Genomic DNA, 27,674 nt, shown 5'->3' with positions numbered 1-27,674 from the left:
ATAAATAAAAAATCTGGATCCTGTCTTCTTCTTTCTGCCCCCAAGTGTTCCACTTTAATCTTCTTCATTGTAGACACTGCATGGGCTCTCCTGATGTTGATTAGTGTAATTTCAGTGTATTAACATTTCTTTTCCCCCAACTGCGAGGGGTTGGTCTTAAGTGAAAATTTCCAACATTTGCTAAAGACATTATCCTTTATCCTGTCTGTGATAATAGGGTTTTAGCTCCTTCCACCATCATTCAAACAGCAATCCAAGCGGTGAAAAGCTCTTAAGGAATGTCTTCTGAAGGTTCTTAGTTCCCCCCCTTTTTCTGCAATGCATTCTTTCTCTGCGGGTTGCTTTGAGGCGGAAGCTGATTAGGTTGCCTAGTTCTGTTGCTCTCAGGCATGTCAGAGCACATTGGGCATAGTGTGCGTTTCTCATTATCACAAAATTCGTTTCTGCAGGGAATGGAGTTAGGCTGCAGAGTAAAGCCTGTCACCAATGAACCAAGCTTACAGAGAGGGGCTTGAGATTATAAGTAGGAAACAACTGTGTACATATGATCAATACATTTTTTACTATATACTGACAGTAATAAAAATGCAAAGTCTTAGTAGCACAATGGAGTTTGAATTTTACAAAGTATGACTTCTCTCTCTTCAGGCATACTACAGGTCTTTTCCCCTGTGAGTTGCTTTCCGAAAGCAAATTTGGACTTTCTTTGTGAAAAAAAAATGAATACTTGTGTTGTTTTGCTAAAAAATTAATTTACAAATGAATAAATAAAAAAAACAAACATTGCTTTATAATCAATTACCAGTGAACAATCTTTTTTGAACACAAAAGACCTTTTAAGGTATCTGATGTGCAAATTCTCTAAAATACAGAGTGGGCACGTGAAATGTTAAGAATGAATATAATGAGTGTTCCTTGAATGGCAATACTGAAAAGCAAAAAGGGAGGAAGAAAACAAAACAAACAATGGGTTCACAGTAAATAAAAAGACATGAAACAGCAAATTAAAAAATTCAAGTAAAACAGGATTATGTTAAGTTAAAACAAATTAAAATCCCCTAGTCTCCTTGACATAGGGGCTATTACATAATTTCACTATTAAATGTAACGAGATCAAACAAAATATTTTCCCGGCTAAAAAGATTTAAGTCTGTGAAACAAGAGAATCAAAATCATATACTATACATAGCCAGGAAATCTGTTCCCAAAACATGTCAGTGTATATTCTTGTGAAAATGTACAAGTACAGCAAACATTGCAAGACAAGACTGTTCTTTGCAATTATTTATTCTATTTCTGTAAGGACAAATAATATACAGCCCTTAACTATGATAATATCTCTGAGCCACACAGATAAAACAAATATTAATTTTCTTACAATACCCAGATTTGGCAACAGCAGGCAGGACTACAGAATGCTGCCCAAATGTGCAAACCATGCCAATCAAAGCGACTGATTAGATTCCATGATTGTACCATTAGTTCATCTCTCAAAGCTTACGCTTGACTTATATGCCACGGCATTCGATTTGGGATAGAGCTCCCTCATTCTGGATTCCTGTATTGCTCTCCACCGATGAATCTTACCTGTACAAAATGCAGTCAGCAAAAGTAAGGTAAGGAAGGATATATCTTCTACTAGCTGTGTGATATACTGTACGTCAGTGCCCATGCATTGTTGGTGAAGACTGATGACTGATCTTTATGGAGCCCATGTAAAGCTGATAAAACATTTGCTGTCTGCCTGTCCTCTTCGGCTTTTATGTGCCAGAGTCTGGGGATGAACCTGATTGCTCCCTTCGTACCCAAATCTCATCTTTCTCCGTTTGCTTCCGATTCTCCGTGTTGTCATTGTTCACAGTGCTCTGCTTGTCCGTGTTGACCTGCTTCACATCCTGTGTCTCACGGACCGCCGGGGACTTAAGGCTCTCGCATTCGTCTGTCTCCTCACCTTCCAAGGACAAAGCCATGACCGGGGCCTCTAGGTTAGCTTCAGCGGATGGCGCCCTGGGTGTCTGACAGAACTCATCGTCGTCGCTCAGGATGTCTGTCTCCTTCACCTCCTCCTGGTCCTCGTATTCTTCTAGGTCGAACTGTTCCTCCACCCAGCGGTCTGTGTCCCCCGCCAACTCAGACTGCTGCTGCTGCTGCTGCTGCTGCTGCTGCTGCTGCTGCTGCTGCTGCTGCTGCTGCTGCTGCTGCTGCTGCTGCTGCTGCTGCTGCTGCTGCTGCTGCTGCTGCTGCTGCTGCTGCTGCTGCTGCTGCTGCTGCTGCTGCTGCTGCTGCTGCTGCTGCTGCTGCTGCTGCTGCTGCTGCTGCTGCTGCTGCTGCTGCTGCTGCTGCTGCTGCTGCTGCTGCTGCTGCTGCTGCTGCTGCTGCTGCTGCTGCTGCTGCTGCTGCTGCTGCTGCTGCTGCTGCTGCTGCTGCTGCTGCTGCTGCTGCTGCTGCTGCTGCTGCTGCTGCTGCTGCTGCTGCTGCTGCTGCTGCTGCTGCTGCTGCTGCTGCTGCTGCTGCTGCTGCTGCTGCTGCTGCTGCTGCTGCTGCTGCTGCTGCTGCTGCTGCTGCTGCTGCTGCTGCTGCTGCTGCTGCTGCTGCTGCTGCTGCTGCTGCTGCTGCTGCTGCTGCTGCTGCTGCTGCTGCTGCTGCTGCTGCTGCTGCTGCTGCTGCTGCTGCTGCTGCTGCTGCTGCTGCTGCTGCTGCTGCTGCTGCTGCTGCTGCTGCTGCTGCTGCTGCTGCTGCTGCTGCTGCTGCTGCTGCTGCTGCTGCTGCTGCTGCTGCTGCTGCTGCTGCTGCTGCTGCTGCTGCTGCTGCTGCTGCTGCTGCTGCTGCTGCTGCTGCTGCTGCTGCTGCTGCTGCTGCTGCTGCTGCTGCTGCTGCTGCTGCTGCTGCTGCTGCTGCTGCTGCTGCTGCTGCTGCTGCTGCTGCTGCTGCTGCTGCTGCTGCTGCTGCTGCTGCTGCTGCTGCTGCTGCTGCTGCTGCTGCTGCTGCTGCTGCTGCTGCTGCTGCTGCTGCTGCTGCTGCTGCTGCTGCTGCTGCTGCTGCTGCTGCTGCTGCTGCTGCTGCTGCTGCTGCTGCTGCTGCTGCTGCTGCTGCTGCTGCTGCTGCTGCTGCTGCTGCTGCTGCTGCTGCTGCTGCTGCTGCTGCTGCTGCTGCTGCTGCTGCTGCTGCTGCTGCTGCTGCTGCTGCTGCTGCTGCTGCTGCTGCTGCTGCTGCTGCTGCTGCTGCTGCTGCTGCTGCTGCTGCTGCTGCTGCTGCTGCTGCTGCTGCTGCTGCTGCTGCTGCTGCTGCTGCTGCTGCTGCTGCTGCTGCTGCTGCTGCTGCTGCTGCTGCTGCTGCTGCTGCTGCTGCTGCTGCTGCTGCTGCTGCTGCTGCTGCTGCTGCTGCTGCTGCTGCTGCTGCTGCTGCTGCTGCTGCTGCTGCTGCTGCTGCTGCTGCTGCTGCTGCTGCTGCTGCTGCTGCTGCTGCTGCTGCTGCTGCTGCTGCTGCTGCTGCTGCTGCTGCTGCTGCTGCTGCTGCTGCTGCTGCTGCTGCTGCTGCTGCTGCTGCTGCTGCTGCTGCTGCTGCTGCTGCTGCTGCTGCTGCTGCTGCTGCTGCTGCTGCTGCTGCTGCTGCTGCTGCTGCTGCTGCTGCTGCTGCTGCTGCTGCTGCTGCTGCTGCTGCTGCTGCTGCTGCTGCTGCTGCTGCTGCTGCTGCTGCTGCTGCTGCTGCTGCTGCTGCTGCTGCTGCTGCTGCTGCTGCTGCTGCTGCTGCTGCTGCTGCTGCTGCTGCTGCTGCTGCTGCTGCTGCTGCTGCTGCTGCTGCTGCTGCTGCTGCTGCTGCTGCTGCTGCTGCTGCTGCTGCTGCTGCTGCTGCTGCTGCTGCTGCTGCTGCTGCTGCTGCTGCTGCTGCTGCTGCTGCTGCTGCTGAGAGTTACAAACTATGAAACTTCAAAAGAATATTCTCCTGATTCTGCCAAAACAAAGTAACTGTAAGGTGCAAAAATGAGGTGCAGTCAAACAAAACAACAGGTGATATTGTAAGTCCCAACATACTTAATTAAATCTATAAATGTGGTTGAAATCAAAAAAGGAAAAGCTCAGATTTGACTTTTTTTTTTTTTTTTTGGTTCACACTACACCAAAGCATCCTATCTGTGTCAGGTAAGAAGGAACAAACTCAGAACTGGGCCACTCGGAGCTGTAGGGTAACGGCAGCCACAGACGGGCATTTACCTGCTCTATTTATGGTGGGACGGGCTCCCTTCAGGGCACAGAGACGTTTTCCTCCAAAGGGCACATACTGCTGGTTGAGGGGTAAACTCTCTGTTTTTAGGAGCTGCCGCCGGTGCTTTTCCCTCAGGATGGAATGGACTGTCTTCAGAAAGTCTTTTCTACTCTCTGGAGAGCTGAAGGAGATAGAGGGGCACGATATCGGTTTGTCACTCTGTAGACAGCGGCACACAGGACTTTTATCTGTGGCACACAAGCGTCAATCTGCAGCGGAATTAATCCTCCATTAGAAGAGATCCTCACCTACAGCACAGCTGAAATGTCCTCTCCGGCCTTCCCTCTGACTCTGACTTCGTGTGCACAATCTCGCACACGGCAGAGCCCTCGCCATCTGAGGGAGAAATCAGCACTCCCATGTGATCTCGTGCATTTTCTGAAATTATTCCTGGTGGACACCGGCACCATCCGAATTTCAACAAACGGGTTTAATTTGTTGACTCACTTACCTGTATTGGTCAAGGATCTGACTTGAAGTGCGTCAGTCGGGATCATGTGACGGAATCGGAAAGGGTCTTTTTCATCTGAAGATACAGAGACTCGATGGGAGCCACCCTACAATCAAACAAAACAAAAAAATTAAATGAAAAAAATCGTGTTTCCTTTACAAAGCTGTGCTTGTGAAAATGATATGCTCCTTGATGTAATCAGCTTTAAGGCTACTGATACAGGTGACCCGCTGAGCTGATTGTGAAAATGGTACACGGGCAAAGCAAACTTAGAATGTTCGAATAAAATAGGTTATATTTTAAATGAACTTAGGTGTGGCTGATGGCGTTTTGCTTGTGTGAAAACCTACCATTTTCTTTTTATGCTTGGACCCGTCCTTGCATACAAAGACAACTGCCGTTTTGAACACTAAAAAGCAATTGGGGGGGGGGACATCAGTTATCAATGAAAACTTCACAAAAGTTGTCAAATCAACATGTGTAATAGTGCAGTTCACTGCAGCAAACAGTAGGGATTAATACAGTTGGAAAATAAACATGGAAACACTCAAGTATGACTTAAGTCATACTCATTACTTAATCATGGAAGAAACTTGTCCATGACATACCAAATGTAGCCATCTGGGGCTCTTTCTTCCATTTTCCCAAGGAGGCAGGAGGGTTGATCCAGGTCACACTGGTATGGAGTAGCAGGTCACCCATGGACAGATCGGCAACCTGGCAAAAGCAACAAAATACCAGCAGTCACTCAACATGTATGCTTTAGCTGACAGAGCGTAGCCCAGCCACTTTTGTCCAACGTACCTCTTTCTTTTCTCCGCTCTGCTCAGTGATGAGCTGGTCGAACACTGCTCCAAACTCCTCGTGGATCTTCTGCATCTCATTGATGTGGCTGGCAACTTTGTTCATGGCTTTCATGGCAACTGCAAACAACGTGGTTAGAGTTGAATTGTTGTGACTATTTTATTCACCCAGGTTCTCCCCCGTCAAAAATGATTTCATCTTCTCAGCCAGCCACGTGATTGGGTCTTACCATCCAGGTGGTAGTGCTCCTCGCTGTCTGGATCTGTGAGTGAGTAGAGCTCCTTCAGCAGGAGGGGATATTTCAGCACCCTCTGGATGGGTTTGATTAGATATGATTCCAGGGTGGAAGAGTGCTGCTGCTTAGGGTTGCGCTCATCCAGGAAGGCCTTGAAATGGGGGTCTGTTTTGGCTGGAATGACCGATAAAACACTCGATGAAGCTCATCGACAAATCTTATCGATTTTTTTTACTATTTGTCCCTTCCATAATTGATGTGTTTGCATGCACAGATGATTTCACCCTTTATTTGTTTACTCAAGTAATTTTGTTTGTGGTCTGTAATACACAATAATAAAGCTTGTACTCTTGGCCTGATATTACCCAGGTTACTGTGTATAAAAATGTTGATCTGTTGCAAACTCAGACCCAGTTAGTGTTTGGGTTTTACTGTGTCGTGCATTAGAAATGATCTGTAGCCGAGACTGTTTCATGCTTTTTACAGACAAGTCATTTTATCTATGAGCAGCCAACCACAAGTGGGCAGGAATAATATTTTTACTGTTTTAAAACAAGCTTTACCAAAAAAAAAACCTCAACAGCGCCATTGTTGCCAATAACATGTTGACTCATTGAATGTAAATGCATCAGACAAAGCCATTGACTTGAGTGTTAAAGGACTGAGTGTACTAGCAAGAGAAACTGTTCAAAAATGCTCATTATAAATCATACGAATGTTGCAGGGCTTTTTATGCCTGGAAGCCACCAGCTTGAAAGTATGCAGAGGTCAAATGGACAACTGTCTGGCTGACAACTCCGCAGTGCAGATTTATGGAGCCTTGCAGGATATGGCAGATGGTTGATGGATAAATACATCCTCTCCTTTGAGCCAAGAAGGAATGTTGACCCAAGAGCACATTTACTCACCCTTTACAAGGACCTTAGGGACTTTGGTGTGGCCGGCGCAGAAAGCACTGTAGATTTTAAAACGGTCTGCATAGTACAGGAAAGAGCCTCCCAGGGAGAAGAGGATTTTCTGTGAAAAGGGAAGAGAAGTTACCAAACCAGTAGTTACAAAGAGCCTATGGGTGTTTCTAAATGCTTGTTGACGGTTTCACAAACAAGGAGAGAACACCTTAAACTGATCCACTTTCTCCAGCTTCTCCAGATCTGGAACCAGTCTGGTCCCATCTTCCAGGGTCTTGAGAAACTCAACTTGGAACTCCACCATTTCCGGCAGGTTCCCAAACAGAACATCCAGCTGGAGGAGAGCAGCATTTGAGCAAAGTCAAAATAATTTATCCCTACTACAGTATTAAGTAAAATCCATCGCTTTATGTGGTGCATCCAAAACTAGTCCCTTGCTATAATTAGAGTATGGACATTCTCAAATGTAATACAACTAAATGAATGTCATTATTGCAAATGCATGTAAAACATCCCTTTACTTTGCAAACCTCCCACACACACACACACACACACACACACACACACACACACACACAGCCCCTCTCGTCCTCGTACACAGCTACTCTTCACATGATTATGTAACCCACTTTTCTTAGTACATTTCCACAGTCCTGGCATTTAAAAGCCAACTACCCTTCAAAGCCTCACAGGGAACATTGCATACCTCATCCTGAGTGAGAAAGGTCTCTTTCTGCAGTGGGGTTAAATATCTCCCGATGAGGCAATTGAGATCCTACAAGACAAGAGTGAATTATGTTTTATTCAAGGTTGCCCATATCATTTTATGGAATACAGACATAAAAAACATGCAGCTTTACATTAGGCTTAAATATTCCTCGCTACAAAACGGGGAATAGGGTGCAGGGATAGTCCGTCCAAGATCAAAGACAGAGGAGCTGGTGGATGCCTTTCTGCATGCACTTTAAAGGGAAGGGAGCTATATGGAAACCCAATTAAATAAATGAATGTGGCAACAGTTATCTTAGCTGAACTGTAGAAAGCCCATGAGATTAATTAGAAGCCCTTTCAAAAATCTGAAACAGACCATCTAACTTCTCCAAAGAAGGATGGTTGGTACTCAAACAAAACAATGCCCTTCAATTTACATATTATTGAAATGACAATTTTAAAAAACATGACAAAGACACTCAATTACCTCCTATTAACTTTCTATTTGTTGGTCATAAAGGAGTTATGTCCATCCTTTGAATAAATAAATACAGTGAATTTTTTTTAGAGGGTAAAACGTCTGCATAGAATAAACAAAATAATATAAACATCCCATGGAAAAAGACTAATTCTTAAGTATCTTATTCACACAAACACAAGTAACATGAGACGCTTAATAAAACTCCAGAGGTCCAAATCATCAACACTTAACAACACATACCAAACACAACCTGTATCATTAACATCAATCACAGGCTGAAACTGACCAACAAGGATATGACAGGTACAGTTAGCTGAGTATTTGGACAGGGACACAATTTTCGTAGTTTTGTCTCTCTACAGCACCACAGTGGATTTGACATGTCCCCTTTAAGATGTGATTGAAGTGTAGACTTTCAGCTTTAATTCAAGGGGTTTAACAAAAACATCCCATTAACCGTTTAGGAATTACAGCCATTTCTATACATAGTGCCTCCATTTTCAGAGACTCAAAAGTAATTGGACAGTTGAATGATCAGTTTCACAGCCAGCTGTGGCCTGTTCCCTTTTTATTCCATGAAAAATTAAGCAGATAAAAGGTCTGGAGTTGATTCCAAGTGTTGAATTTGGTAGCTGTTTATGCGAACAGTCAATATGCAGTCCAAAGAGGTGTTGATTCAAATGATGGAGGCCATCATTAGGCTGAAAAAACAAAACAAACCTATCAGACAGACCACTTTAGAAGTGGCCAAATCAACAATTTGGTACATTCTTAAAAATAAGGAATGCACTGGCGCGCTCAGCAACACCAAAAGGCCTGAAGACCACGGAAGACAAGTAAAGTGGATGGTCACAGGATTCTTTCCTTGGTGGAGTAAAACCCTTCGCAGCATCTAGCCAGTTCGATAACACTCTTGAGGAGGTTGGTGTGTCATTGTCATAGTCTACAATCAAAAGACGCCTTCATGAATATAAATACAGAGGGTTTACCACAAGGTGCAAACCACTGGTAACACTCAAGAACAGAGAGGCCAGATTAGACTTTGCCAGAAAACATGTAAAACAGCCCGACCAGTTGTTGAACAAGATTCTTTGGACAGACGAAACCAGGATTAACTTGTACCAAAATGATGGGAAGAGAAGAGTGTGGAGAAGGAAAGGAACGGCTCATGATCCGAAGCCACCGCATCATCTGTCAAACATGGTGGAGGCAGTGTGATGGCATGGGCATGTATGGCTGCCAATGGAGCTGGCAAAGCATCTCGAGGAGGGAATATAGGCATTTGGTGATGTCCAGACTTCAGGCAGTCATTCACTGCAAAGGATTTTCATCCAAGTATTAAAAATAATCCTTATATTTATAATTATGTTGGTTTGTCCATTTACTTTTGAGCCTCTGAAAATGGAGGCACTATGTATAAAAATGGCTGTAATTCCTAAACGATTGATGGGATATTTTTTGTTAAACCCCTTGAAATAAAGCTGAAAGTCTACACTTGAATCACATCTTGATGGCTTCGTTGCAAATCCAATGTGGTGGTGTACAGAGGCAAAACCACAAAAACTGTGTCACTGTCAAAACACTTATGGACCTTAATGTATCTAGTAAATGTGCTAACTAGCACCCAACTTAATATGATCAACCTCTGTAATATTAGTGATTTACCAGTAGTTATCTCGGAGTTAATGTCTTTCTTCTTTTAGTGTTTCGGTTGTTTTTGTCTATCCCTATATTACCACAGCAACCGAACTGCAAGTCTGACACACAAAATGCACCCACATGTCTGTTTGACTCTGGGTAATTGGAAGAAACTGCCCAAGTCCAACAAATATCAATCTATCCCCTTTGAAGGCTGTACAATACACAATTGATCATGCACAATGTGACTTAAGTAATAAGTATATCTGTGCCCCCTGTGATGAGGTATAACATTTTAGATACCATTGACATTATCCCATTATATGCCCTCTCTAACCCAGTTATTCCACCGAGCCACATTTATATCAGGCAGAAAAAGATTAGGCAATATCCAGGCAAGGGCACAGCTGTGTCCCTTTCTGTCTCCTGGGACACAGAGATAAATATGGACTGGTCATGCGGAATAGGTAATGCGTAAGGCTAAGACAACCAGAGGCAGACAGAAACACAGATCAATGGACAGAAGGAACGCACGCACACTCACAAACACCATCTGCCCCTAACAAGTAAGATGAGCGATACTGACTTTGACATAGGTTCGTTCGGTCTCAACGAGCTCACAGATGACTTTGCGGAGCTTGTCGGCATCAGAGAGCTGCCGGGGAGTTGCAGGAGGTGGGAAGGGGGAGTCCGGGCTAGGTGAGGAGGACACACACTCCGCGGGATTCATGTCATGGAGACTGCGGCAGAAAGCAGCGACCTGCTCCGTACTCTGCAAAAGAAAAAATAGAGGGGCAGAAAAGTGTTGAAGAAAAATATGATTAAATCATGAAACTCCAACTTGAAGTCATCCTATCCAAATATCGATCAATCAGCACAGAAGCAGTGACCCAGGTATTAACTTGGAGGTGTCACTCTCCACCTGCTGATGTGCATAGGTTCATGACTGAGCAGTGAGTGAGCCTGGAAAGAGAGGCAGCTCTAAAAAAAATCATTTGCATTAATTTGGTCTATTTTCAGTCTGTCATAACAGCGACTCTCCGCCTCCCTCTCTTTCACTCACATCCCTCTTTTCCCCGGTGTTTTCCTCCTACTGACTGATCGGTGGTGTAATGATTCATCTCTTTCACAGAGTCAAAATATACACAAATAACAGCATCTCTCCCCGTACAGTATGGGTTGCTGTGGAGACCAGCCCCGATGTTCATTGGACTATCATTTTGGACAAAAATAGACCCCACACAGCAACATCTTGTAGGGTTGAACTGATAGTTACTTTGTTAGCAACAGACTACAGCCTCACCAGCCATAACAAAAAGGGTATTATGGCTTTTTACATCAATACGAACACGAAAGAGAAAGAACAAAAGAACTCTATTCACACCCCTGTTTCATTTTATTAGAAAGCGTTTCCCTTTATTTTACAGTAAATGATACATAAAGATAAATTGAAAAAAAAAAAAAAGTCACCGGGAGGAAACATTTATGGCCAAATAACAGGAACCACTAGCAGGTATTGACACCACTGAGTGAATAATGCGGAGGCCTCTAGTTGGTAATAAGGATTTTTATAGGCCAGACAGAAGCAGTTTACCCTGTCACACCTACGAGCTCCTCTGGGAAAGAATAATATAGCCTCCTCACGGATGAATTAGATGGAACGTTATCATCCTCGGATAAAAGTAATCTTAATTAGGATCAGAGCTACTTGTCTATCATCAGTCTACACATCTGAGGACATCAAAACGACTGGGTGTTTTTCTTATCAGATATTACTGTGCAAGAAGAGAAGCACAAATACAAAATTCCGTAGCTCATTTCACTGTGACCTACAAAATATAATTTTAAAAAAAAATTTACAACAAGAAGGGTGAATACATGTAGAAACAACCATAGCTTAGATGTCCTTTTTGCAGCATTCACTAAAATATGATGAAAAAGAAAATGCAAAAGAAAAAGAATACGTACAGATCGAAGGAAGAAGATTGTGCCATGAAATAACAGTCACGCATCTTCTCATGCAGCTTTGCAAGTGACAATGGTTATCAACTCTGTTACCTAATCGGACAGACACATTCATATGTGAGGCATGACAGCCGCTTGTTCCTCTTTGACAATGTTCCCAAAAATACATCAGGCAGCTCCCAGATCAACCGATGAAATGGGAAGTGCTACGATGTCTGTACATGTACAGGTCGCAGATGCAATTTACACCAATGAACTGGTGCTATTTTTTTTGATAAGTCTGCAGTGAAAGCTGCTACTGCAATCTGCATTTTGTCTTCTGTGATATTATTTTTGCTGATTAAGTCATGTTAAAATAAACACAGGACGTGCATATAAGTAATCATTATTTCCAAAACCACTGGATATGGAGAGCGGATTTAACAAGTCAGAATGCCTGGAAAAGGTCAATGCCGAAAACATCCCTTTGTTAATAAATTTACTGCTGATGGTGTGTGGGATCCAGTACGTTTTTACATGCACACATTTAAAAAAAAAAAAAAAAAAAACCCATTCAGCATGAGAAAACCCGTCAAAAGGAAGATCAACTGAGATCTCCTTCTGTAGCATCCATAACGTGTATCATCGCAAGACAAACAGTTTTCCTTAGTACAAACATAACTGCTTTCGGTCTCCGCTTATTCACTCAAATGGAAGTTCAACTGTAGTATGAAAGCGAAGAATTTAGACACACTCAACAGCTTCACACATCAAGTTTGTAACCCCTGCAAAAAAATGTAATGCAAAGAAAAGGGGGGAAGGGAGTTGTGCAAATAGACCCCTCTCTCTGTCCATTTTAATGGGGTGAGTCCATCCAGTTTCACAGAGCCCGACGAGACAGTCAAAGTGTAGTCATAGTCTTCACTAGACTAATTAGCACCATGGCCGGTTTGGTTGCATGGACAGTCATGACATAGAGAAGAGAAAGAACAGAAGGGGGTGGGGGATCAAAGCCTTCAATATCACATGAAAAGAACAATAAGTAGATAAGAGAGGCTGTCATGGGTAAAACAGAGATACCAGACTTGAGCATTTCCCCCAGCGAATGAAATATAGATTAAAAACAGTTTCAAAACATGAAAGCACAGATGATGGCACAGGGAGAAGATTGCACGTCTACCCTCTGACAAGCCTGAGATCACAGCTTGGGGTGCCAAGAGAGAAAAGTCTGCAACAACGGTCAGGGTAGCTTTTCAAAGACATGCAAAGTCCAAGGCATCTGGGATTCAGATCTGCAAAGACTCAGCCCCTACATGCAGAGTTTTATTTTGGCACCCTATGGAGCACTCCAGTGATTACGGGGCAACTCTGCGACAACGGTGACTCACAGCTTCCTGTTTGTCTGTCTGTAGCAGCCAAGAGGAGGTGTGAAGCAGATGCCGAGAAGGAAAGGTGTTTCAGTCTCAGTGGAATAAAAACAACAACAACAACAACAACAAAGGCGGCAGCAGCAGCAGCAGCAGCAGCAGCAGCAGCAGCAGCAGCAGCAAACCATCTATCGGAGCAGCAGCAAGAACTAACCAGGTAAAGAAAAGTGATAGAAGGAAGGAATCTCACCAGATGAAGCATGTCATAGACGGAGTCTGAGGAGCGCTTGCTGTGCTTGCTCCACTTCAACACGGACATAGCCAGGTGCAGGTGGACAGTCAGTGTTAGTTAGAGTGCCAGAGAGATAGAGACTCCAGGCTTTGGAAAGAGTCAAGTCTACACTGCAATTCTCCAACACATTTCTCAGCCCTTTTGTCTTTCTTCTGTTTCAAAAAAAGAAGGTGCTGTGGTGCTTGTGATTAAGGACGAGTGAAACTGCTACGCCGCCTCCTCTCCGCCCACCAGCACCGACAGCCTTCCAAGTCCCCTTCTTTTTTCGCCTTCTGAGTCTGCTGTAGTTCTGTCACTGATACTGTGCTGTTTTCTCTCTGTCTCTTCTCTACAGGCTGGGTAAACCCAGGCACACAGTGTGAGTGTGAAGATCTGGCCAACTCCAGCAGCACTGTAATTGAGTCTTGATAATCCTCCAGATCGGGGAGAGAGAGCAAAAGGAGCAGGAGGGAAGGAGTCTCCTCCTCGCAGTTGCAGTGGAGCAGGATTGGCTGGGCGAACCAAACCGCAGTAGAATATAAATGCAGAATTTCAGAATAAGGGGAGATGGAATCGGAATGATGGGGAGAGGGGAGCTGCAAAGGAGGATGCACACAGGAACAACTGGTGTGGAAGGTTTTGCCGGAAGAAAACGGAGAGTGGGAAATGTTTAGGCATGCCAAAATGTATTTAGCAATATGTAACAAATCAAATGAGGTACGTGCTCCCCAAGCCTGGAAAACGCCCTGGTTCAGATCAGTAAAGGGAAAAAAACAAAACAAGGAAAATTCACCTGCAGAGACATTTAGATGTCCTCTGTCTTTGAGTAGATTCCAGTGCTTTCAAAACGGAGTCACGATTTACTTTTCATGTGTGTCCTCTTTCCTAAAAGGTTGTAATTTCAAACTTTTCCCAGGATGCCAACACCACCATGACAGAGGGCACGCGTTTGTATGTCGGGACAGTGACATTAGTAGTGCATAGCAATATAGGAGTTGTGACTGTTATTCAGATCACCGAAAATATCTTCCAACTGCGCTGCATGCTGGAGTCTAAAAGCAGTGGAGAAGTTGGTATCATTGCCTATTCAGTGTGAAGTTTCACTGTGGTTGGTGAAAGTCCAAATGGTGAGTCTGGGAAGAAGGACTTGCTCTGAATGCCTGGCACTAGGAGCCTGACGACTAAACAATGTGACCAGCTAAATGCATCCAAGAGCAAGTAAAGGGGCCAAGAAAACAGGGGAATGGAGGCTATACTGCAAATTGCTTTTTTTTTTTTTTAAAATATATATAAAGGACGATGTAGCAGAGTTGCGATCGATTTTTTTTTTTCTCCTTAAGTGCAGTGTCAGAGAGGTTTGTCTCTGTTCCAGATCACAAAATAAAATTAAACCAATCTAACCCCTGAAGAAAATGTTATCAGCAAATACCAATTAATCACTGACTGATGGAAGTAAGAACTCTCTGGGAAAATTCTCTCCCCACTACGTGATTTTTGGAAGCAAAACTCCCAACTTGTTGGTGTTGCTGCAAGTTTTCACAGACTGTGGGAAGATTTGTTGCAGCCAGAAGTTCAAATAAATGGTCATCATGGTGTACACAAGGAGAATACTTGACAAGGACAGCCAAGGAGCGGATCAATCGGTATCAAGTGGTCTGATCATTTTGTATCCTTCTGTCCTGTTAGTGAGCGGGTGGTGCAAATCCAGACATAATTACCATATTTCAGATACAAAGTCTTTAATCTTCACTCATCCCTAAGATTTGACATTTTTCAGAGCGCAACCTCTTACACTGCTTCATCAAATACTTTCAATACTACACAAATGCAAAGGGAGCCCGTAAAACTTGATGCTTTATCTTCAAGCCTCCAGCCTCAAAGAGAAAGGGGGGCCAATCAACATTTAAAAAAGAAGAAAAAAATAATCAAGACAAAAGGCACAATTTAAACAGGAAAAAACGCCACGTAAACCACCGCTATGCTGGAATGCTACCATAGTGTTATTACCATTAATCATTACACAGGCAATGAAGTAGACTTGGACCAGTATTTGATTAATTGATGCTGACTAAATAAGAGAAGTTAAATGGTGGGATTAAAGCGATAACAGCTAAAAGACCAGTAATGTTACAAGTCCATAATTTGAAGGGCAAGTGCGGTGACTAAGGATCTCACAGTGTTCCTTGGAGTTCTTCCAATGAGCCCTTAATTCCAGTTGGTACAATGAGAACTGACACAGTGATCAAGTGTTTGATAAGAGATTAACTAATGTACAAGAAGACACCATCATTTCATTCAGCATCTCACGAGCATGAGCCCAGTTGTTTAACACAGCGTAAGGATGATTAGTCATCTTGTTAGCCAAAGCTCTTCAGATTTCTTCTTATTTGCTTGTCTTGCCAGTCTTTCTCTGTGCTTTGTTTTGCAATCTGTGCCTGTATATTCATTTAGAGTTTAAATGAGCACACCTCCATTCATTACACGATCCCAATTACGATACTTAATCAAGCAATTAGAATGCAAGCTTAATCCAAAACCCATCCATCTCTTAGCGGTTACATTCAAGTGAACGCTTCACCTTGCCTCAAGTCTCTAATGCATAGGATACACTTAATGCAGCAATGTAGACATATATTAATATTTAGGTCCTTTAGATTTCATCATGTCAGAAGCTACTAAATTCGGTTAAAGAGGTGTTTGAGTCCGTATCGAGAGCCATGGGGTTAACACCTGGATAACATAAACATGGACACTGCTCTGCTTTTTCTGAGCAAGAGCAAATGAGCCAGTAACAGATGGTGCTTCAAACTCGAGAGAAGCAAACTGTTCTTCGGTGCTCTTTTCACAATAACACAGAGTTGAGGGGGACACTGTGAAGGACGAGGAGAAGGACGGCGAACAGCACATCCTATGAAAGATGTGCTGTCAGATGTTTTCTCCGGTGATATGAAATCAGACTCCACAAATAATGAAGTGGTGCTCTTACCTTTCTGCACTCATCGAACTCACTGAAGATCTCAGAGTCATCGTCCAGGCTGTCTCCTGAGCTCTCCAGCAACAGTCCCACCCCGTCGTCCAGGATCTCCTCTGCAACAAGCAAAACGGTCAGGTAAGAGCTTCGTGAAGCGCTACAGGATTTTTTTTTTTTTTTCTTCAAATGAGATGAATGTGTTTTTGTAAGCACTGCAAAAGTACATTAAGAAATACTGTCCTTGCCTTGTCATTTTTATGAGGATTTAAGATTTTATGTAAAAACATGCTGACTTTATCCGTCTCATCCACAAAATGGGGATGTGACACATGGCTGAGCCTCTCATCCTCCCTAATTAAGACCCTGTAGATTCACCGTGTTTGCATAAAGGAAACCGATGTCCTTAAGGACTCTGGCAAGAATCTTTTCTTCTCATAAGAAAAGAAAAATCTGAGCTTGAGATCTGTCTCATTTTGCCTTTCTGGTCCATTAAGTATCATTTGGTATAAAGTGATTACAGGCCAGCTGGTTCGGTAAACCTGACCATACAGTGAGAAACCGAGGGTGTCAATACACTACACATGATTTCTGGGAACTGGGGTTTTGACGTAAAAAACTTTTCAGAAAACTCAGCTAAGTTGCATCTGTGAATGAGTCGAGTTGCCCACGGCAGCTTTAACTGGGTGTAGTTAGGTAAACAAAAGATGAAGATGGGAGTGTATTTGCATGTCGGGCTCACCTTGACTCTGGGAGAAGATGTCCGTGTAGAGATCCTCCTCTGCATCTGAGCGGCGCGGCGGCACGTAGCACAGCTGACGGCGGTCCACAGAAGGCAGGGTGTTGACCGTCAAAGCCAGCGACGCTTGAGAGAACGCCGCCTTCATGTCGGAGAAGTTGAGACTGTGAGAGTCCTTTCCGTTCAGCTGAAGTATTTCATCCCCTGCGTTTAGGCCTGCAGAGTGGGGACACCGTCAGCTTTGATTCAATCTAGGCCTGTCACGCCTCCGTGCGCTACGCAAACGTTTTTCTATTTCCCCTAATATGAGGTGGTAACAACATCAATCCCATTTTCAGTGTTGATTAACTGACCATTAAACTCCCAGTGAAGATAATGAGATGACATTATTGTAAGAAACCAAAACAAACAACTCAACTTTGGACACCCTTAGTTGCAGATCCTTTTATATTTTCTTTGCCCTTCAGACCCACGACAATGACCCACCTCTCTGTGCCCTACGTCAGCCACTGCGACAGTGCAAGTATCTCACTGTCTTCTGCAGTCTAACTTTGTAGCATGGGTACCAATGTGAACAGGCTGCAGTGAGTTGTCGTATTCAGCATCACCCTCCACAAAGGCCAGTGAGAGGCAGTGTGGTTGTGATTATAGCAATAAATGCCCTTGAGAAGTGCTGTGTTCTCTGAAATCTTCCCCACCTATTGAATAAACATGCGGCAATGCACTTCTTAAGAGAAACTGTAAAAAAATTTTTTGCTATGTTTTGAAAACACATGTAAAGAGTGGCTAATGCAGCCCATATTCTTATTTTTTTTTTTCTCTTGCAGTAACACATCGATGCATAGACACAGATCGCGTGCCTTTGAAGGGAGTTCATTTAAAGGAAATGAAGGGTAATGCACCTTTGGCGAAGGCTAATCCACCCGCCTTCACATCGGTGATGTAGAGCTGCTGTACTCCGTCCTCCTCCACCACTGAAATGGAGAAACCTGGAGGAGGAGGAGGAGGAGAAGGAGAGACAGAGAGGCGAGAGGAGGAGGCGAGAGAGAAGGGGGGACTCTTATATAAAAACACATCAGAGGGATTTGTGCAGTACAAATGGGAATGGTATGGGAAAAAAAAAACAAAAAAAAAAAACCTGATTGTGTGTTGGTCAAAGAAAAGCAATTATAAAACACCCAAAACAACAGCACCAGATATGACATTTTTGACAATGACTGCAATAAAGCATCATAACTGAAAACAAAAATCATATCATCATCATCAATTAAAGTAATCATAAATCTGAAAGAAACAACACAGGATTATTTAAAAGGTTCCTACCGTAACCAATCATGCAGGATTCATCTCTGTCGAACTGGATTACTTTTGTTATTTTGGAGCAGAGCTCGATTTCTTTGTAAAGCTGTGAAGAACAAAAAGAAGTTATATAAATCATGAAACCACAGCCTACCTTACTCATATTCTGGTGGGTTGATTACTGACAGCAAGGAACCAGCGCAAAAATGCCTCACACGTTTCAGTGCAATTAACGACATTTCTTTAAATCTGTTACTCGGCCACTTATGGTGTTTAACAGCCTAGCAACGGAGGAGGAACAGGATCACGCTCGAGCGAGTCACATACCAAGTCGCACACATCCTCCTCCGGTTTTGGAATGTAGAATTGCACTTGGTTTTCGATAAGGAATTTGAGTCGCAAGTAGTGCTTGGTGGGATCCAGCAGGTGAGCCTGTGGGAGGAGGGCAAAGAGACAGAAAGGATGTTCAACCAGCATCATAGCACTGAGATATTTGATTCTTCCAAAACAAAGTTTGGACATTTTTTTTCCCTCTTCTCTCTGACTCAGCCAAACTAGCTTTGCTCTCGTTAAATTATGGTATGACAAGCCAGACATTTCAAAGTCCTCTGCATGGGTCTTCATGTGCATATATCCTTATGCCTCTGTCAAACAGAGGCATAGAGCTAACAAGTGAAACCTGAACCGTAGGTCAGGGCAGGTCATTTGTGACTGGGCGCTATTACCTTGCAGATGGTTTCCAGAACGCACAGTGCGGACTCCCCTGGTTGGATGATGGTTAGCACTGGCTGGTCATTTGGCAAACACACCCAGGAGGGGGTGAGGTGGTCAGGGACCCAGATGTCACTCTCGGTGCTGGGCCGTGGAAGGCTTTTCACAATTCCCTCCTCACTTTTCTTTGAACAGAGACGTTAAAAGGCTTGTTCAGTTTGATACTTTAGAGTGGGTTGATTTTTAGTATGTAAACATGTTTTACTGCTTTTGATTTGATTAAAAATGGGTGTTACGTTTTAATCATTCCCCAATCTATACTCTCTCACCAGTACTTCCCGTTTAAATGGCTACCATCAATACACCCACAGAGCAGATGCAATACATTTTACAAGGACTTTAGTACATTACTATACATTGGCTTAGAAGGAATGAAGGAAAAATTACAGCCTCTAATGTGCCTAAGTAGCTGTTATAGCTGTAATCTCTGGGACTCTGCTCTGCTGCTTACTCAGGATATGCAGATGGCTAATATTTAATTGACGTCATGTTGGCTAAAGATTTAGTTGAGTAAGTTCCCACTCATGCTTGACCTTTTGCAACCAGATAATGAATGATTCCCCCTTACTCTGTGCTCTTTAGTATGATCAACATATATGCCATCTACGGGTTTTTTCACTGGCTCCTCGCCATCGGCAAAGACCTGCAGGGTTAAAAAAAGAAGGTCGAGTGGTCATAAGTAGAATTGTGGAGGATAAATGCGTAAGGAAAGGACAAAAAGAAATCTTTGTGTGGTCAAAACAGTTCTGTTACTTGCTTTGAAACTTAAAAATAACTGTCCGTATGAGCATGAAAAACCTCAGACCTGGTTGATAGTGGGGTGGGCTTTTGTCTTTTTCTTTGAGGTAGTGTCCAGACCCCAGAGGGAGGAGAACCTGCTCTTGCGCTTGCTGCAGGACCGAGACATGGCCTGTGTTCGCCGTCTCACTCCGGTCTCCGTGCGAGCTGCCACCTGCAAAAATATAACAGCTCAGTTGGTGCAGGAAACACACCTAACGAGGCAGACAACAATCCGTTTGGCCTCACGTTACAGCACATTTTGCAAACATATGTGGCAGCCATTAATGTTAATTAATGTTAATGGCTTTTCTATGTTGTGGCCTCATTTAATCTTTGTTAAATGAGGCCACAACATGAAAAAAGCCAAAAAACAATATTTTTTGAGTGACACAGGAACAAGGAAATTATGTTTTAATTGTGAGAAACCTATTAGCACGTATGATAAACGTATGGTAGAATATTTATGATCAGTAAATCTTCCCTGAGCATAAAACAATAATCAAGAGGCATTGCACCAGGCGATTGCTATAATAACTTAACTTAACTGAAGAATCTCGTTAAATAAACTGAGTTAAAGGGGTTACTTGGCTTTTACTGTGATAAATAGTGAACATACAGATATGGAACTGTCATGTCTATTTCACACATGAGCACTGGGCTCATGCAGATTCGTACACAACCTGACATTTCTAGGCTACTCGTCTGTGAAGAGGCAAGACTAAATGGTCTTTAAAAATATGCTGAAGTAGGCATTAGAACAGCTCTGTGCACGTAGGGGCGAACATGCTCTTAACTTAACCTAGGCACTCATTCCGCACCGCGTTAGTGGGGAGGGGACAAAAAGGAACCTCACTGATCTGCAAACTCTAAAAATCAAATAAATGTTTTCCTGTACTGCCAGTGCTTTTAGCTGTGGAGTGCGTAACTCCAGCGCAGCAGTGGGAGGCCGAAACTGAACCTAAACCTCCCAAACAGTTGCCCTGCGCAAGACCCGGACTCCAAAATAGCAGCCATTATGGAAAAAAGTGGTTTGACACAACACATTTTAGTTTCTGGAATCAATCGCCCTGCTGCGAGAGTCACTACGTGTACTCAATGATGCCAATGTGTATTTTGAGGAAGATACAGTATTTTGCTCTGCCTACAATCTAAGGAACCTCCATATAAAAAAGGAGAACAGAGTTTGACAGAGTCCATTTTACAACTGAAAGGTTACAGGTTTAATCCCCTGCAGCAACTAAAGTTTGTGTTGCTGAAGTATACCTGGTCCTTCAAATATTTAATATCAAATGTTCACAATGTGAATGTAAATACATAAAATGAAAACCTAAGATGTTATATAAATGCGAGTCATGACAATGCTTGATAAAACCAGATTTAATAAAGGGAATGTAATAAACATGAAGGAGCAAAGAGTGATATTTACCAGTGCATGGAAGGAAGAGACAGAGAATATACCCAGTCGGCCCATTGCCAGCTTGGTAGGGCGGGAGGCAAAGGCCAGGAGGCGTTTGGGGTTGGGCAGCTCACCCCCCTGCAGGCTGGCAAGGTAGCACCTGAAGCGGAATAGATCCATGTGAAACTGCTCCAGGTTCTGCTCCCACAGAAAGATCTGCCGAGTGAGAGGGACACAACAATACATCCAATTAATTGGTCATCAAGGCTCTTGTTTGTCAACTCCAGACCAAGATGGAGAATCTCTTCTCTCCCCCAGAGGCTCCAAGTTTTGCCAGTGTGTGATCTCTACACCTAATGATTTGATGTTTACTGGGGCAGTAGAGCAGGACATTGTGATTATTCACTGGGCCGTCCCCTCCCAGTCACGGAACTGCACTGGTGTTTCGAAGAGGCGGCCAGCGCCATGGCGGAGGGCTCTGTATCACTGCCAAGTAGCCCAGAGATGAGAAAGAAACAATACTGCACATTCCACTGGCAGATAGAGGCTGGGAGTGTTTCAGCTTTCTAAGGAGCAGGCCTGTATCCATTCAGCTCTGCACAATGTGAAACCTGACACTGCCAAACAGAGCCGCTCCAACCAAGCACTACCTAACTGATCAAACAAAAGGCCATTTGATCGCCCTTCTCTGTAAACAAACCTATTAAAGACAATATGAGCTTTGCAATTAATTGAGAGAGTGGCAGGCTATCGACTGGTGCCAAATGCATACCATGTTAAAAAACAAAAAAAAAAAAAAAAAGCACCCTGGAGCCGATAGGTGTGTAGCATCAACAGCCTCTAGGCAGATGATACCTCCAAGATCTGTTACTTAATCCCTCCCTCTGCCTCCTTCTGCGTCTTTGCCCATCTCCTGTTTCTTCCATTAGAACAACTTGGGGATACTGATATTGAAACACCCACTCATGTGAAGCTTGTAATTAAGCAAATAATACATAACTTGAATATGATCTGAAAATAATGCTTGTTATTGTCACTACAGCCCTGGACCAGGAGGAGTGGAAAACATCTTAAAGACTACAGTAGTTTGCTTCTTAAGTGAAGCTGAAGTTCATCTTGGAGCAAATCTCCTACTCTTTGAAGTTTAGCAGTTGTGTCAACAGTCACAAAAGCAGCAGGAGGTTGATGGCGAGAGCTCGTGTTACTCCAGGAGTTTATCTGCTACTTTGCTAAAATCAGATACTGACAAAGCTGGCCCATTGTCTTTGTATCATTCCATCTTAGGTAGTTCCAATACCAGCAGTACTTTCATACTGGATTGAATGACACGTAAATGGTGTGGCCCATAAGGATGATCAAAACTGATCAGATGTTGTTTTCACATTTGAGGAAGCTGCTCCGTCGATTTTGTTTCTATATTATATTTTAATTCAAGATTTGAAATTATCCAGATACATGTAACATTCTTTACAAATGGTGTTTATTGCCCCGTACTTGACCAGTCAAAATTTAATGTCTGGTCATTACACTCTCAGAATAATTGTTTTTATAATGTTGAACTGGTCAGAACAATGTATTTATACAATTTTGAAAAACATGTTCTAGTATATTTCTGTGAAATGACTTTCTAAATTTGCCTGATATTCCCCGACTTCCTCAGAGAACCAATCAAATTTGCAAACTCATCAGGATAATACTTCTCAAAACCCCACGCAATCACCTGACGTGGGACTTCTGAGAGAGACAAGCTCGGGGGGAAAAGAAGAATAAAACCTACTTGATCAAGGATTGTCTTCCTCTTCTTGGTGTCAGTGACGGCGGACAGTTGCATGTCTCCCATCTTCTTCATCTTCTCGTCCATGTCAATCTTCTGCTCCAGCTTCTTGATCTCGGCGCGGAGCAGCCGCACCGTGTCCTCTCTGTGGTGCTGGCGGGCGACGGCGGTGGCGCAGGCCGAGTGGATGGCTGTGATCCAGTTCTCCAGCTCTGTCTGGCTGCAGGTCTGCGTGGCGACGGACAACGAAATGTCAGATGTTAAAACAGCACACCAGCACCTTGACATTCACAATAAAAGGCTCTTTATTTGCCTTCTCTGTGTTGATCCACTGCTAATTTTAATAGCAAATCAGAATTTACACAGCACGAAATGAGAGAAAACAGAGTACAAATAGGTCATGGTAACGTTTGCCCACTTACTCACAGATCAGATGACACTTAAGCATTCTCTTACCTGGAACAAAAAGGCATCTCCCAGGGAGTTGCTGAGACAGAAGACAAAGTCCTTTTTGGGATGCTCTGGTACAGCCTGGACAATACTGTTCTCTACCCAGATGGCATGCTTGGGAATACTGTTGTTGTCGATCCCTGAGCGGCCATCAGTCTCATAGAAGAACAGAGTGCAACCTGGAGAACCAAAACAATCTATTTGTTACTTGACAACACAGATGCCTGCTGGCCCCAATATCTAGGAAAGAATAACAATGATACAGATTTTTTTTTTTTTTAAAGCAAGATTTGCTCAAGCAATTTAATTCTGCTCTCCAGTGGCCAACATTAAGAAGTGCAGGCTGCATGGCTGAGATATCAGCGAGGGAGGCATCATGATCACTAGAGTACTGATTTAATTTAAAGCCCAGTCAAATGGCATAAAATTTGATAATGGGGTTTGAATCATGCTTGTATCAAAGCATGGTTTACAGAGCTTAGTTGAAGTAGATTGGATTTCAAGTGTTTCTGCATAAGCTACTGTATGTCAGTAAAAAACTAAACATCAAAAGCGTGCCGTGTTGACTGAGCTGTACTGACACTGAGATAATGGAATAAAGTGTAAATGTTATGGACACACTGAGGGTATAACAAACCTTTTAGGGAAACCCAGTAACTTTTCCACTTGCGCCTTGTGGCTGACTCCACTTTCTTGTTCTTTTTATGTACGAGGAAGTTCTTAACAGCAAGCCTGCCAGCCTTGCGCACCATCCCCTGAGCGACACTGAGCAACGGGTCAGACTGGTAGGCGGAGCTCATATTGCTCTGCTCATCACTTAAGGCCGACCCCGCCTCTTCCAAGCTCTCCGTCTGGCAGGAGCTCATCTCCAGTTCCTGACGAAAGTTCTCGTACACACCCTGTACACACTCACTGGCCCCGCCGCCACTGCTGCTGCCGCTGTCGCTGCCGGCGAACATGCTCCTACCGTGCGCCGAGCACACGGAAAAGGAGGCCGACATGGTCTTGTAACGTCTGGATTGGTGCTCTGCCTCCACTGTCACCCCGTCGATGCCACTGTCCTCGTACTCGCTGCCCTCCCCCGCTGTGACATCCTGGGTCGTGGCAGAAGCAAAGGACAGGTGAGACAGCATGGCAGCCACGTTTTCTTCATCACTAAGAAGGCAGCCAGTCAACAACAACTCCTACGCTGACTAGCAACTAAGCTCTCTCTGTGGATACAGGGTAGAGCCAGTCTTGTAAAGCAAACATGTAAAAACTGTGGCTACAGAGGCCTAACGAGAGTCCGTGGGTTGCTTAATCCTGAGGCTCTCCTCAAAATTAATTACTCCCAGCAAAGCGTTTAGTGCTGTGTGAGTACAGCCTGCCCTGCCTGTGGCACCGTAGGGTCTGCCCTCTCCTACCCACATGGCCAAAGGCTCCTGGGAGACGAAGGGGGTTACACCGAGCTCAGTATCTCCATCTGGTCACATGACCCAATCATGCGCTCCAGAGCTCCATTCACCAGGGCTGACGGTGCCCCGCAGTGACAGGGCCACCATACACGTTTTACTGTTACACTCTTCCACAGGCCTCCCCTCATTATCATAACAAAAGACTGAGGCATTTCAAACAGGGAGTGACTTTAAGCTCTGCTCCCCCCCTCCCATCATCGCCGTCTCCTCTCCCAAGAAAAACAACAGTTTCATCTGGAAACAACACATCGCTCCCTTGACACAAGATTTCTTTTTACACTTCATCTGTTTCAGCAGCTTATTATCTGTGAGGTGAATGCAGCAGAGGAAATGCTCAGACACAGTGGGGGGGAAAAAAAATGAATGAGGAATGCCGTTTTATTGGTGATGCCACCAGACTGCATTAAGATTCTGCATAGCTTTTCATACGGTGTCTAAAGAGAACAAAAGAGCCGTGACATATTTTCAACATTTCAGGATCCTGACATCTCAATAAGGTCAGAGAATAACAGACATTAATACACCGTTTACATATTCATGGATAGAGAAAATTATTTGTTCCATTTTCTATGAACTGTGCCATATTTTAAATGAAAATTATTTGAGCCAAATTAGTTGTGTAAAAGATCCGCACCACTTCACACTGTGCTACCTCTTACCTGTATAGTCTGTGCCCTCCTGCCCTGCATACTGGCACACATGGCAGCTTGCTGGCTGCTAAGGCCTTCCGACAGGCAGTGAGAACGCCGGCAAGGGAGGGTGAATGCACCGTAAGCGTTCCCATCCTCCTCTGACGGGGAGAGCATCTTATCATCCTCGCCCTCCCTGATAGCCCTGTTGGCGTCGTGCCACTTGGCGTAGCGGCCATGGGGTTGCCTGCGGGCAGAGCCCTTCTGGCTGTACAGCTCGTCCAGGGAGTTTGCCCTGTCAGTTGAGTCTGTGGGGCTGGACTGCAGGTGGCCTTCGCAGTCAGTGAAAGCTCTCTCGTTGGCGGGGTCTATGATTTCTTCTGTGCTGGTCAGGTGCTCTTGGCTGAGATCTGACAGGGAGAACTCCAGGCTGTCATCTCGCCACATGTCCGCAGACTTAGACCTCTTCTTCTTGAAGCTGAGGGTCTCCTTGGTCCCGTCCCGGGTCTTCTGCAGGTATGTTACCTCGCCAGTGTACACGTCTTCGTCCTGCACCTCCTCCGCAGTGGGGCCAGGTAGGGTTATGTGCATTGTATTCATGTGCACTGAGGGATTGGTAAGGTCATTGTGAAAGGACACAGGTCGCAGATTCATGGCCACACGATCCACCCAAATTGGGCTTCCAAAGTCTGGGAGAATATTTGTCTCATTGAAGGGTTCCAGGCCATTGTCAGCCAGGGACTGTGGGATACTTGGGGTGCTACTTGAGCGCGTGCTTGTCTCAGAGTTCCTGTGCTCTATTTTCCCTGATGAAGCGTGTCGAGAGCGTCTGGACTGCTTGTTGGAGATGCGAAGGGACCGAGACATGTGCTTACGTGACAAATAGCCACGCTCGTTACCGTAGAGGCCATGGTCCCCATTCTGGCTCTCGACATTTCCCATGATTCAGAGGCTGAACAGAAGAGGACATACATCTTAAATAGACTCCAAAAAGAATATGAAACCGATTCAGGAACATAATGTATTCTTTTTAACTGACATGTGTCAGACATCAAATGACAGATTAGTATCTGTATGTTAGCCTACCTGCAAGACCGTAATGATTTTTCTGGCATTTTGTTTGTCACTGGATCTTCAGACAGTTCGGTCCTTGAGCTGCTGGTACAATCCACGAAGCTCTGAAATCAGAGACATCCAGGTGAGAAATCATATCAAAATTGTAACATGGGTGCTTCAAATTATGTATATTGTTATGGTTTAAGACTGGCTTGTATTTAAAGAAATCGGCAGCTAAAAATGGAAATGTAAACACTTTCATTTTTATGTGTCTATTGTAGCCTCTTTTGGGCTGTTATGTAACTGTCAAAAACGTTTTACATAAACCTAGAGTTGTCTTTTGCCCAGGAGCCCTGCATACATCCACTGAGCATAATCCATGAGACAAAATTTATCCAGACAGCTTGAATATATTAGCAAGATACAGAGATCAGTTAAAATCAAAGCAGGTTGGAGCAATCCTTGACTGCATCTAAGATGAGGCATTAAGAAACAACCACCTGATACTGAGGAAAAGAGATGATCACTAGTCCAAAATTGTATGATGGAACATATCATTTGTCTTCATATTTAATGAGTTTGCTTAACTGATCAAATATGAGCCTGTGATTGTACCCCAGTGTACCTTGAGTATCAACTACTTAGCAAGTCGCAAAATGTAAGGTGACATGGATTTGTACAACACAGACTTTACCCTAAAAAACCCGGATACTGGTCACAAAAAGAAGTCGAGGAGTTGATATGAGGAAACCAGAACAGTGGAGCATAAGTAACTCAACCCTGGCTTATGGCGCTGCTAATTCAGAAAGTTATGCCAAAAAAAAAAAAAACACAGCCAGTTTTGGTCAAGTTAGCTGAATGAACACCACCATCAATCTGACAGAGGAAGTGATCCGCAACATGCATTGGGGCTGTGCTCATATGTAATGACAATATGAGCACTGCGACAGCCTGAGTAAACATAAGTTATTCAGAGCTGAAGTGAACCATCCATGTAGGGTTGTTGTTAGACACTACCTCCTGCATTAGAGAGGACTGGGGGTTGGGGGGGGTCTAACAAGTTTTTACCATAATACACATTTGGACTCCATCTACAAGCCTTTAGGCTGGAAGGCCTGCTCCAAAAAGGTCCTGTTCCATGCCTGGGACCATCAGATGATGCCAGATGGGCAACAACCACATTGTAACCGCACTGTGGCTGTTGGTCCTCCTAATTTGAACTCCACTCCTTTCAGGACAGACCCTTTGGGGGGGTGCAATGTTTGTTGCGTGTGTAACCAATGCA

General features: G+C 44.5%; 1 protein-coding gene across 1 annotated transcript in view; it reads right to left on the bottom strand.

The window, feature by feature from the left end:
- Positions 1 to 694: 694 nt before the first annotated feature.
- The window catches only part of tiam1b (TIAM Rac1 associated GEF 1b), a 50,170-nt gene continuing 23,190 nt past the window's right edge, over positions 695 to 27,674 (bottom strand). The window contains 26 exon segments of the mRNA XM_040131307.1: positions 695 to 2,219; positions 4,111 to 4,384; positions 4,512 to 4,599; positions 4,715 to 4,820; positions 5,065 to 5,123; positions 5,323 to 5,431; positions 5,519 to 5,637; positions 5,748 to 5,927; positions 6,662 to 6,770; positions 6,870 to 6,995; positions 7,368 to 7,436; positions 10,078 to 10,263; positions 16,060 to 16,160; positions 16,784 to 16,996; positions 17,683 to 17,769; positions 18,104 to 18,185; positions 18,407 to 18,511; positions 18,805 to 18,975; positions 19,419 to 19,493; positions 19,656 to 19,802; positions 21,057 to 21,242; positions 22,804 to 23,028; positions 23,257 to 23,429; positions 23,888 to 24,344; positions 25,364 to 26,285; positions 26,420 to 26,511. Of these exon segments, the coding sequence (XP_039987241.1) occupies positions 1,761 to 2,219; positions 4,111 to 4,384; positions 4,512 to 4,599; positions 4,715 to 4,820; positions 5,065 to 5,123; positions 5,323 to 5,431; positions 5,519 to 5,637; positions 5,748 to 5,927; positions 6,662 to 6,770; positions 6,870 to 6,995; positions 7,368 to 7,436; positions 10,078 to 10,263; positions 16,060 to 16,160; positions 16,784 to 16,996; positions 17,683 to 17,769; positions 18,104 to 18,185; positions 18,407 to 18,511; positions 18,805 to 18,975; positions 19,419 to 19,493; positions 19,656 to 19,802; positions 21,057 to 21,242; positions 22,804 to 23,028; positions 23,257 to 23,429; positions 23,888 to 24,344; positions 25,364 to 26,275 (4,818 nt within the window). The 5' untranslated portion in view covers positions 26,276 to 26,285; positions 26,420 to 26,511 and the 3' untranslated portion in view covers positions 695 to 1,760.

The sequence above is a fragment of the Xiphias gladius genome, chromosome 7, assembly GCF_016859285.1.
Source record: "Xiphias gladius isolate SHS-SW01 ecotype Sanya breed wild chromosome 7, ASM1685928v1, whole genome shotgun sequence".
Taxonomy (NCBI): Eukaryota; Metazoa; Chordata; class Actinopteri; order Istiophoriformes; family Xiphiidae; genus Xiphias; species Xiphias gladius.
The sequence above is the reverse complement of the archived record's forward strand: the minus strand, read 5'-3'. Positions and strand labels throughout refer to the sequence as shown.